This window comes from Acipenser ruthenus, chromosome 40 (genome assembly GCF_902713425.1).
Source record: "Acipenser ruthenus chromosome 40, fAciRut3.2 maternal haplotype, whole genome shotgun sequence".
Lineage (NCBI taxonomy): Eukaryota > Metazoa > Chordata > Actinopteri > Acipenseriformes > Acipenseridae > Acipenser > Acipenser ruthenus.
Genome location: NC_081228.1, coordinates 2,883,789 through 2,896,245, shown reverse-complemented (window position 1 = coordinate 2,896,245; position 12,457 = coordinate 2,883,789). Strand labels below are relative to the sequence as shown.

The 12,457-nt window shown below is 44.8% G+C and overlaps 1 protein-coding gene across 3 annotated transcripts in view; it reads left to right on the top strand.

The window, feature by feature from the left end:
- LOC117962903 (glutamate receptor ionotropic, kainate 4-like) overlaps positions 1-11,457 on the top strand; it is a 156,663-nt gene extending 145,206 nt beyond the window's left edge. For all 3 annotated transcript variants that reach the window (XM_059010081.1, XM_059010080.1, XM_059010082.1), the window contains 7 exons: positions 1,281-1,390; positions 1,659-1,832; positions 2,345-2,510; positions 3,068-3,293; positions 3,598-3,726; positions 6,500-6,618; positions 6,828-11,457. In XM_059010081.1, coding sequence (XP_058866064.1) covers positions 1,281-1,390; positions 1,659-1,832; positions 2,345-2,510; positions 3,068-3,293; positions 3,598-3,726; positions 6,500-6,618; positions 6,828-7,208 — 1,305 coding nt within the window. In that variant the 3' untranslated portion in view covers positions 7,209-11,457. The remainder of the gene's footprint in view (positions 1-1,280; positions 1,391-1,658; positions 1,833-2,344; positions 2,511-3,067; positions 3,294-3,597; positions 3,727-6,499; positions 6,619-6,827) is intronic.
- The last annotated feature ends 1,000 nt before the right edge of the window (positions 11,458-12,457 follow it).

Genomic DNA, 12,457 nt, shown 5'->3' with positions numbered 1-12,457 from the left:
AACTCTTCGAACAGTCTCCGCTAGGAGCCGGCTCTCCACTCCACCTCTTGATAAAACTCTTCGAACAGTCCTGTGCCACACTCACAAGACTCGATTTCCCTAAACTACAATACATGGTAGTAATGTTCAGTCAAGCCCTATCTTTGAAGAGTACTTGAACAGCAGTGCTCCAGCTGAGCAGCTCCATCACCAGATAGTCACTTGGATCATGTGCTGTGTAATTTACACAGTGAAAAACGGTATGTTTGAATAGAACACTTTTGACAGAAGAAACATCTATAATAAATATCAATCCTGGCCCTACTGTATATGTAACTTATAACTAAGCAATGCCTGGTTGCTAGCCAGTCAGCCCTAGCACAGATTAAGCACTCCCCAGTAATTTATCAGCTACCATTGCGTCACTTTGCTGAATGAGGGCAGGTCTATCTTATTCCTCATGTTGACACCCCCAATGCAAAATGTTATGTACCTGCCGTGGAATTGTTGCACCTTAATTGTAGTCCATAAACAAGAAGGGAGTATTAGCTAAAGCAGATGTTTGTGGATCAATCGCTTTGATCAGCAGAACCCTTACTGTCATCCATGGCTGCTCTCCGCTTTTTTTTTTTCATTTCTGCACGAATCATTTAGAAATTGTTACTTGCAAGCACTGGCCTCTATTATCCAGGACACTATAAACTATCTGACCACCTGTATTGACTTAGCTCTCTATTGAATGGTGCATCTATAAAGGATATCCTATATGGCTCTGCACGGCTCAATCTAATACCTGCCCCACAAGAGGTCACAGCCTCCTGTACTATCGGGTTAATACTATATCATTAAATAAAGAATAATTCAGCTTGTGTCGCTAATCCGAATGTGACGTCATTTCCATCTGCCATCTGATACAAAGACAGTTCAGATAACTGTGTCGCATCAGTATCAGGGAGTCAGTATGTTATATGAAGTGAGTCCGTGGTTGTGGTATGTATGTATGTATGTGTGTATGTGTGTATGTGTGTATGTATGTATGTATTCAAACAGTCTGCTGTGATATTGATATTTGACAAGCGAGCCCTGCAGGTTAAAAGCCCTGCCTTCGTCTATCAAACCCTGCAGGTTCTTCAATGTCGACAGAACAGATGGTCTTCACAGCTCATCTGAAGCTTGGCCTTTTAAGTGACTCGTACACCATACAGGGGACGGTTATGCAGCAGATAGAGCATCGCTCCTCTGGCAGTATTTGAACCTGTTCCCATGCCTATGACTAAAAGCACCTCTGTGTTTGTTTGCAGAGCCGCAGGCCGGGCTACTTCTCCTTCCTGGACCCTTTCTCTCCGGGGGTCTGGCTCTTCATGTTGCTGGCCTATCTGGCTGTGAGCTGCGTTCTCTTCCTAGTAGCCAGGTACCGTACAGCTCATTACTGCCACCTGGAGGTGCATTGAAAGTAGAACATTTTCACATGCAAAACACACAGAACCTCCCAGCTTCAGGTCTGCAGTCCTCAATCCCCCAGGTAGCGTTTCCCTCCGCTCCGTCAGGAACGTGGACCAGTTTAAGCACCTCAGCTGAACTCCTGGACTGAGTTTGTTATTTTTTTACTCTCCAGTGTGTTGTTGTGATCTCACAGTGCGGCGTGTTCAAATATATTTTCAATCCTCTGTTTCTTGCAGACTGACCCCCTACGAGTGGTACAATCCCCACCCCTGCCTGAAGGGGCGCTGTAACCTGCTCATTAACCAGTACTCCCTGGGGAACAGCCTGTGGTTTCCAGTGGGGGGGTTCATGCAGCAGGGCTCCACCATCGCCCCTCGAGCCATCTCCACGCGCTGCGTCAGCGGGGTCTGGTAAGGAAGGAGCGTGCCCAGAGCTTTCCTTTCCACCTTCTAGTTAGTCTCACCTCAACCCTCAGGTGTGTCAACATGCCCAATAAACAAAGAAACTGCAGAATTGAGGTCATGGATTTCAGTATCAGGAGTGGATTGGACTGACTGGATTGCCGTGACTGATGTGTGATGCCCACCACGCTACTGTCCCACTGCTTCTATAAAACACATTTTCCACGTTTGATTTTTTCTTTGCCGATGTGATCTGCTTTATCAAGCGCTGTTCACACCTCGATGCGGTGAATTCACATTTAGGTTACGTTGACAGTAAATTGAACGTGAACTGCACTTTACTGTATAAGAGCCCTTCACTGATTAACAGTTTTTTTCGTGAGAGCAAAATAACGAGGGGGGGTGGAACAGCTGTGTAAAATCAGAATGCGTACATCCACACATCACAGTGAAAATATCAAATCAAAACTCAACATCACAGGGACTTCTTTCAGCGTTGCTAACCCGCTCCGCCTCCGCAGGTGGGCCTTCACCCTGATCATCATCTCCTCGTACACGGCTAACCTGGCCGCCTTCCTGACGGTGCAGCGGATGGAGGTGCCCATCGAGTCTGTGGACGACCTGGCCGATCAGACTGCCATCGCGTACGGCACCATGCACGGGGGCTCCACCATGACCTTCTTCCAGGTGAGGAGAGCCCAGCACGCCCCCACACAGCGCACTGCAAAGCAGAAGCATGGCACTCCGTATAGGAAGGCATTGTCAATGATATGTTAAAGCAAGGTTCCCCATCTTGGGGAAAGCATGCTAAATTACAGGGCTTATAAAGAAGACACCATGCAAAGAGATGTCACCTTGACTTACTGGTAAACAATACTATAGCACCCAAGGTCAAAAATCTTAAGATATCTAAAAGCATTCATTCAAGATTATCCATACGTCAAACACTAGAATCAGTAAAAAGAAAATAAGCTACCTGTATCAAAGATGTTCACAGTAAAAGCAGAGCAAATAGTATTAAAGCAAAGTGAAAGCATGGTAAAGCCGAGGTGAACATCCAAGAGCTGTAAGCTAAAGGATATAAAAAATATGGCAAACCATGGTTAACTATGGTAAATACATAGTACAAGCATATGAACATTTATTGGGAAATTATAGTGCACATTGACGGTGGTTTTGTAAGGGTTGAAACGTGCGTCAGCGCTTGTCTCTGCAAACTCATTCCTCTCTCTTTCTGGCTGCAGAACTCCAGGTACCAGACGTACCAGCGCATGTGGAACTTCATGCACTCAAAGCAGCCCAGCGTGTTTGTGAAGAGCACGGAGGAGGGCATCGCCCGGGTCCTCAACTCCAACTATGCCTACCTGCTGGAGAGCACCATGAACGAGTACTACAGGCAGCGCAACTGCAACCTCACCCAGATCGGAGGGTTGCTCGACACCAAGGGCTATGGCATCGGCATGCCCCCAGGTACGTCTCAATATCCAGGGGCTCTTCTCACTGGATGTGCTGAATTTATTGATCGTTTGACAACATTGCCATATAGTTTGTTCTTTGTGTGAGCGGTACGAAGCTGAGTGGATCTTGCCCGTTTCGGTACTGTTTAAATAGCAGGGTTTAAAAATCAACACCTGTGACATTCTCTCTCCTCTCTCCCGCCACTCTCCTCTCCCTCTTTCCCCTCCTCTCTCCCTCCTCTCCCTCTTCTCCTGCCTCTCTTCCTCCCACCCCCCTTCCTCTCCTCTCTCTCTCCTGCCTCCCTCTTCTCACCCAGGCTCGGTCTATCGTGACGAGTTTGACCTCGCTATTCTCAAACTCCAAGAGGAGAACCGCCTGGATATTCTCAAGAGGAAGTGGTGGGAGGGGGGCAGGTGTCCCAAAGAGGAAGACCACCGAGCCAAAGGTACTGTAGAGCGGCCCGACACTGGGGAAGGGCTTCTCCTTGCATACATGACTGGGAGGGTCTATTAGTAGCAGTTATCCAACCCTTCAGATCTTCAAATCAGATCTTTCAGAAACTGGTTCTGCAAATGTAGATATCGTCTGGATTTACCCTGACCTTGCCCACACAGCTAGAACAAAGCCTCACAAAAATCCTGATCTAAACCATTGCAGATGCAATTACTGTCCGTATTTATACAGAGATATTTGCCTATCAAAGTTCAGAAATAAAAAAACGAAAAACAAAAATATGTAAAAAGCGAGGCAGGGTGCAGTTTTAGTGATTAAATGACGACAGTTTATATCTGCCAATGTTTTTAGATCATTCGAATGACTCCATCTTTGCTGCTGCAGAAATCGCTCCCAAAGTCCATTCCTTGACCTCTGCCCCACCTGCCTCGCTCCTGGGTTTTGAGTGTCGGGGGAACCGATATGTGTGGAAACGCATGCCTACCCTTGCAATGGCATCACAGCGTGTAAGGAAGAAGGCAGAATGCCAAGGAATTAGTTGTGTTTTTCTTGTCTTTTTATGGTATGAATGCCTCCTCGCCACTCGAGTGCCATTGCCCCGTGCAGTGACCCAGGTGATCGAAATATTGTTCCGTTTGTCTTCCTGACATGTGCAATCCGAGCTCCGTAATCATTTAAAGAGAAAACATTTTGCAGCACTAAAAGTTTCTCACCAGGGGAAATGTATACCAGGCCTTTTAATAAAAGGAAAGCTTTGCCTTCGATTTTCCCCAGCGGAGAGTGATTTGAGAAGCTAACCTTTTTAGCATTGATTGCTTTGGGTTTTTATTTTTTTTATTTGCCCTTCTGATTTAAATGCAAATAAATTAATAAAATCCTACGCAGCAGGTTTAATAAATAGGCAGTCTGGAGCAATTTAGTGCCTGTGGGGCAGCCCAGTGGTAAATCGACCTGCAAGACAGAATTTTTATAGTCTGAACACCAGTCAGTGGTTTTTGTAAATACTGAATTAAAATGATTGCTCTTAAAAGGTCAGACATGGTGAATAAGGTTTATTTACTGGGTACATTAAACCTCTGGGGGTCTTGGAGGGTTATGAATGTCAGAGTAAAAAATGTTTTTTGACATAATAATAGTACTACTACTACTACTACTACTAATAATAATAATAATAATAATAATAACACAAAAAACAGTCTTGTTTGCACAATAATGTGGCACTTTTTTGCCATGCTATTCCCATGGTTATGCATTGACCTGAGTTTACCATGGTTGGTTTGGTTTCCAGTGCTTGCCTATGCTGTACTTTGCTTTCTCGTACTATGATTTACTTTACTTGCTTTGTGTTTTGGCCATGGTTAACATTTATAAGGGAATTCAATACAAATTGCGCCTAGCTTGGAGAAACTAAAAATGAAGCGACATACCTGAACCGATGATACTGTAATTGGTTTTACGGTGCTAAAGAAATTCATCGGAATGCCGACAGAATAATCTCTCAAGAGGTTTAGAAGTTTCAGCCGCGTGTTGTTAATAGGCAATGCGTTTTTTGTATTCAAAGACTGCTGCTCTAGAAGCTAGACACCACCCCCACTTATTCCCTCATTGGTTTACCCCACTCATTTAAAAGCTGGAGCATACCTCTGCGTTCGGGGGTCGATGGGTCCCATCTCCCTGCCTTGGTTGAGTGCTGTCAAAGGTCTCTCCTCATAGGAGGGCGGCTCCTGGGCCACACCTATCCCATCATGCCCTTGAATAAATATTCATGTTTATACTGTCGCTTATTGAAAGCTGTAGCAGGAAGGCATGAGACAACAACACTTGTATTAATGCACAAAGCTGCAGCTTGATGTTGAAAACTTTACTTAATGAAATATAATATATTGTGGACATTAAATCGCAGGGAAACTGTCTGAATAATTTTTGGTGCAGTTTGTCTCCTTACTGCTTTATTTCTTTTTTTTTTCGGTTTCTATTTTGAAATGTAATCACAGGCACAGCATTGTAGATTCCAGCACTGGAGATCACAATATTAAAATGCTCTCTAATCCAAAGTCTATCAGGACCTGTATTCTAAGAAAGGGAGGATGGGGGTGATGATTTGTCATCGGCCGCAGTTATTGATCAAACAGATTTCCCATCTCCTGCTCAGACAAAGGCACAGCTAGTGTGTGTTTTTGGAGGCCCTTATGGATTTCTGTGCTGGGCTGCTCTGTGTGCTCCTGACAGATGGTTCTGTAAAGTTGTGGTTAAACACCAGAAGCAGCAGGCTGTACTGCATGGCAGAGCGGGTCAGTTTTTGTACTGATCTCTCCTCGCCAGCACAACAGCTCTGACATGATTCATCTCTGTAATTTCACAGAGCTCAGCAGAGGGTTTGGGAAGGGTTATGGGAGGGACGTTGATAAACGAATAGAAAACTGCAGAGAGGTTGTCTTTAAAAAATGGATTCTAGAACTAATGGTTCCAGAATGCTCCTGTTCTAAATCCACAGCCATCATTGTTTTAATTTATACCCCAGTTCTTGAGGCTGCAAAGCCAATGCTCAATCAACACATCTTCATTAATCTGAAATAAAGTTTGTGGTCAATAAATAATGGCCAGTACACTAGGTCTAGAAACACAAATGCCATCCCTCATCCTGAATTAGAAGATCCGGTAGCTTTTTTGTTCACAGATTAACCCCTGATTATAACAGACACTTTGCACAGGTTCACGTCCCAGTTTTACTGTCTCCCCTGCTCCCTCCCTCTCTCTCTGGCCAGGGCTGGGAATGGAGAATATTGGTGGTATTTTCGTGGTGCTGGTGTGCGGGCTGCTGGTGGCTATCTTCATGGCTGTGCTGGAGTTCTTCTGGATGATGAGAAAGACGCCAGGGACGGAGGTGCGTGAAGTGGGGTGGCAGGGGCGGGTCTGTATACAGCATGTTAGAAATCCTTCTGTTTAGGTTTCTGCTTCAGGTAACTTCTCTCCTAGTTCGTGTTGTAATGAATCCTTTAATAAGGTGTGTCCCTTTAATAAAGAAGCATGTTGAATCACTAGGGTTTCCAACAAGCTCACTAAACCTCTCTCTGTTCCTCTGTGTCCGTGCAGCTGTCGGTGTGCGAGGAGATGTTTCGGGAACTACGCGGGATCATCCTGTGCCGGGACAGTTTGCAGATAAGGCGGCGACGAGGGGGCGGGGCCATGATGTCCAGGCCCCTCCCCCTGGAGGAGAGGCGCGCCAGGGCAGCGGCGGCGGCCAGCCTCAGCAACGGCAAGCTGTGCGGGGGGAGCATGCCCGAGCCGCTGGCACACAGACTGGCGCAGGAGGCCTCCCTGGTGGCGCAGGGCTGCACTCACATCCGTGTGTGTCCTGAGTGCCGCCGATTCCAGGGGCTTCGCGCCCGGCCAGCAGGGGGCAGCTCCTCTCCCATACACAGCGAGGAGAGCATAGGGTGGGAGAAAACAACCAACAGCAGCGAGCCGGAATAGAACCCAAACTCCCTTCCTCCCTGCCTGCCTGCCTGCCTGCCTGTCAGCATCAGGGATAGTGGAGTGAGGACTAAAGCTAAAAAAAAGAACAAAGCAAAAATGCCTTGCAGCAGCAGCTCGATAGAAGTGGAACTACTAGTAGCACAGACTGAGAGAATCACAGTTTTAAAAGGCACAAAGCTAGCTAGATGACCCTGCCATCATTACAAAGGACCTCCTTAAGTCCAGTGCTGCTGCTCCTCCATTTGCTGCGAGATGAGAATGAGTTAACTACCCCACCTGCTGGGGGAATGTGGAGGTGACCGGCTATGACTAAGCTTGAGAAAATGCTCGGGATAATCTGCCCTGTGTTGTAACCTGACCGACAGGACTGCCTGCTGTCAGAAGGATCCTAATTGGGATGCTCAGATTCTGAATCTGCCAATAAACAGGACAAAGCTTCTTTGGCAGTGCTGAAATACATCCTTATGATGAGTCCCCTGGATATACTGAATAATCATGCATTTTTCAGCTAAATAAGACAGCTACTATGCATAACTGAAATAGGGGCTTTTTTTTCCGACATATTTTTTTAAGAGATCTAAGGATTTTTTCAAAGCTTGAAAAAAAAACAACAACATTATAATAACAAATGAATACTTGCATAAATTAAATAAAGTGCCAAAAATTCTGAAACTCTGCTCGGAGAGGCGTTTGTATAGAAGGACAGCGGAGACGGCCCTTCGGCGTTTGAGTGGTTTTTTTTGCAAACTTCTGGCCTTGCGATGAAACCGAGGAACAGGGAAAATAGGACGATACAGCATTTGTTTGTGTTTAAAAAAAAAAAAAAAATCAAAAAAGTTTCAGAGGAAATAGTTTTTTGAAAGACAACAATGAAATGGGGTCAGGTTTAGCATTGCTTTGTTGCCTTCAGAGTTTCGATAGGATTTCAGGAATTTCTACAGGTTAGGAGTGGCTATTTGATTAGGTGCTGCATTATTCTGGACCTTATTATTCACATTGCCTTAGAACGTGTTTCCTAAAACAGTCTTTAATGTTGTATTAATAGCACCCTTCATTAACTCAGCCGTGCCCTTCTACACTGATAGCGCATCCTCAGTACTTTGTGCAGTCCTGTCCTCTGCAGCCCTCATCTTCCCTAATCAGTCACCAGTCACTTCCAGCCATGCATATAAGGGTCAGTAGCTGTCTTCTGATGCATTGCATAAAAACGTGTGGCACACTGGGTTGGGTTCAGTTGTCGTTTTACAGTTGGCACAGATGATCACAAGACGCATATTGAATCAGGATGTGCCTGCTTTATTTCCTTGATAGCTCTCCTGAAGGGGTCTGGCCTTGTAAACATTGTGCTGTACTGCTTTCAATATATAGTTTATGTGTTACTGTGGGGAGTGGGTACAGCCTTCTTTGCATCAATGGTCCAAAAGCAGGAGTCTTTTAAAACATGCCTCTTGTTTGATGGAGACAGGGTTACAATGTAGTCTTGTATAGTTTGCCACACACAGTTTTTGCTTGCCCTAACTCTGTACAAAGGGGGTAACCCCTGAAATGATTTAAATATTTCCGGGTGCCATTATTGTACACAGAACTCTCAGCTCTGTCAGCTCTTTCCTGAGCTCTATATCTTTAAAGTGCCAGTCTTGGGTTTTGTCCTGCATTAGGGATAGTTCAAAGATGTGCTGTTTTGAGTAAGTAGCATGCTTTGGAACTATTGCATTGATTGATTGATAGATTTCTGTTAAGCGCATACAAGAACTATCTGGATTTAGACTTCTGTTTTTCAAGGCAGGCCTGTCCCTAAAAATATAGAAACAAGTGTGACATGTGTACCACAAAAAACAGCAAAATCAGTGACGATGACATCATAATGACTCATTCTGTCACGATATATATCCTGGTCAAGTCCACCCCCCAAAGCCCAGTCCAGGTTTTAATGCAGAGAGCAGGAAGCTGGCTGAGTGCTCAGAGTCCTGTTGTGTAATTGTATGAGTGTGATTTGTATTATTTTATTATAACATTGAGGAGATAGTCTGATATCCATTTCCAAAAACAAAACCACATGAGATTCCGACGCAGGTAAGGAAATACGTTGTACAAGTACACTTTTTTGACAAGCAGAACACTGGGAAGAACCTAAACGAATGCCCACTGTCTTCCTCACAGCCAGCAAATCTAGCTTCTTAATCTCATCAGAAAAGGATCTCACCCGTTCACATGGGTAATTAATAGCACTACTATAACATTACCTCATCTCAACAGCAGGGGTCAGCATTACCCCCTTTACCTGCCATGGCAAAACCTTGCCCAATTTCTTTCTTAAAGGGGACCAAATGGTCCGTGGTTCTGGGTATATGCTGTACATCTCAGAATGTTAATTGAACACCCAGCAAAAATCGATTGCTTTTCCTTTTAAACCAAGCGATGTGAACTTCACACTGGAACACAGGTTTTGTAAGTCTATCTGTGCGTGAGCACAGGGCGTTGCTTGCCTGACAAGTCAACAACACTTGCTAAGCTTTAAGAGAGTGCCAGTGTTGAATAACTGTGTCGGATTCAGCGATACAGAGTGACATCATTTTGAAATTCTAATTGCCGTCATTCAAACAGAATTTATGTACAAATCTGCTGTTCCAGATTAAACTGCTTGATTTAAGGGAGGCTTATTTTAGGTTTGCCATACATTATACTTGTTAAGTAAACCAAATACTCCATAAAGGTGCATGGAGTGCTGTGAGGATAGTTGTAAACATCATTTCATGGGGCTTGCTGGTTATACAGCCAGCCTCATTCATTAAACAGTGGTAGGTAGACAGTAACAGGACTTCTGCTTCTGCGGGTTACTGAAATAATCCACCTACTGTGGCGAACATTAATGGTGCATAAGATGTATTTCTTTGTGAAGGAGGCTGCAACCAAACAACTGTGTGAATACTGTAGGACTGTGGGCTGGGAGGCTCAGGATCTGTTATAGTCAGGTCAGCTTGGTTAATTGAAGTGCAGTCTACACTGATCTGCCACTGTAGTAGAACCCAGCTGAGCCAGAGTGGTCCACAACATAGTCAGGCCAAACAAGGTGCTCTGTGGGGAGGGGAAAGGGCCAATTATCACTGGTCCGCTTGACGCTGGTTACGCTGAATTGGGTTTACCTGCAGTGTGATAAGCAAGCAGCAGAGTCCATAATCTGATGGTGATGTGGGTGTCCAAGTGGGCATACTCGTAGCATGTGCCTGCACACAGTTTAGCCCTGGGAACACAGCGCCACTTTGTGCTTTGGAACTTGGTTTCAGGACACTGAGTTGCAGATCACTGCACGGCAGGCACACCAGGGAAGACTTGAGGAGACTTGTGGCACCATTTCAGCCAAGCTTGATGCAGCAAAGTTGCCTCAAACTAGATCTCCCAGTCTCCTGGAGCCAGGTTTCAAGCCACTGTTCCTGAAGAAGTGGCTTTGTGTTCCCAGGGCTTTAGAGTCTGCTGGAGGGGAGACCCCTAGGTTTCCATTGGGGGCTATGAGCTGGTATTATAATGGGGTTTCTATGGCAATTGTTCAGAATTTTGTGTCCAAGAGGGTGGCTGGTCATCTCTTGCTCCCCCTACGCACTTAATGTACGCAAGAGGCATGATTGTCAAAAGGGGCAAAAAAAGAACTGGGTTGCCAAGTGTTAAATTTGATCAAACAAAACCCCGCCAGAGGATGAATCTCAGAGACTATGCTGCACTGAGAAATCCCCTGGATTGCATTCACCACCGGGGTTACCCCTGAAAACCAGCGATTGATGCACCCCCAAGATGATTCCCCAGTGTTTTATAAAACCCAACATAGACCACTGACCGTGGAGTGCTGATAGGCACCCCTTTTACAATCCCTGCAAAGCAATTTAATGACCAATCTCAAGGTTTAAAAACTGTTTTGCTACCCAGCTCTGACCCCATGTGATAATACAGCTCTTTTATTTTTCACGTGCAGTCTCAGAAAGAGGGAGGGAGGGGTTGCTATTTGGTTTCCCGATGATTCTATGCAATTTTGTGTTGTAAAATTAACAAATAAATCAAATAGAAAAACTAAACTGAACAAATAAAAAAAAAACGATTTATGGAGCGTGGCACGCGAGTGTAGATTTGCAGATGAAATTCTCTGGCTTTGATTCCTGTGCTTTGTTTTCAGACCATTTCTGTTGAATGTAATAAACAAAACCCCTTTCCATTGTTTGTCTTTCAAAGGAATAAAATAGAAGATGATTTGCTTCGTTTGTTTTATTACTCGCTGTTTGTCTTCCTGGTGTCATTCATTTCTTGGTTTGTGTGCAGAGGAACTGGACTATATAAACATGCAATGGGGACTGGAAACTGATGTAACAGGGTGACGGCTGGGCAGAAACCAGGGGACCCCGCGGACCGCAAGTGCAAAAGAGTTGGGCAAATCTGCATTTGGGTTATAGAGCTTTTAACCTGATCTTATCTCACCGACAGGGGGCAGAATCCGCAATGGCAGTGCATCACACAACACCGCCCATTACACTGGGTATGATACTAACAAATCTAGAATAAAATACAGACCTTATGGACCGAAGTCAGTGACTGTACACACAGATGGCTAGATTCTCAAAGCCATTTACTCCAAATCGTCATTTGTATGATTTTGTTTTCAGAAAGATGCACTCAAGTTAGCCAAACCTGAGATAACCAATTTGGGCATAAATTAGAGGGGTTGGCATTCTTAAGTCGTTTCTTATTGGTTTTAGAAATGTAATTGGTGTTTTTATTTTAGGATACTGGAGATTTGAAGTAAATGGCTTTGAGTGTCTAGCCCAGAGTTTATGCAATTTGTACAGGTAAGTATGTACTTTGGTTTATTAATGGGACAATAGAGCGGGATAGTGTGGCAGTTATCTGTCTCTGAGGGCTCTGGTGAGCCATGGAATGTGATAGGTGAGATGGCTGTTCTCAGAGAACGCTATAGCTGAGCTAAAGTCCCCTGTGGCTGCTTGCCTTGATCCCATAATTGGGTCTAATTTAACTGTTCAGTTAATAGCAGGCTGGGCCCCAACTGTGCATCATTAAAAGCCACTAAAAGCACCCTAATTGGGGTAAGCTTCTGGTCCAGCAGATTGCATTAGTCCATCTCTCAGCTAAAGCAAAGAAAGGTCTGCCTTGTTTAGCTCACACGGCAATGAGAAGGCAATAGGCCAGGTGGAATATTAATAAGGTTACTCTGTACCATAGGCATTGTGCACTGGATATACAGACTG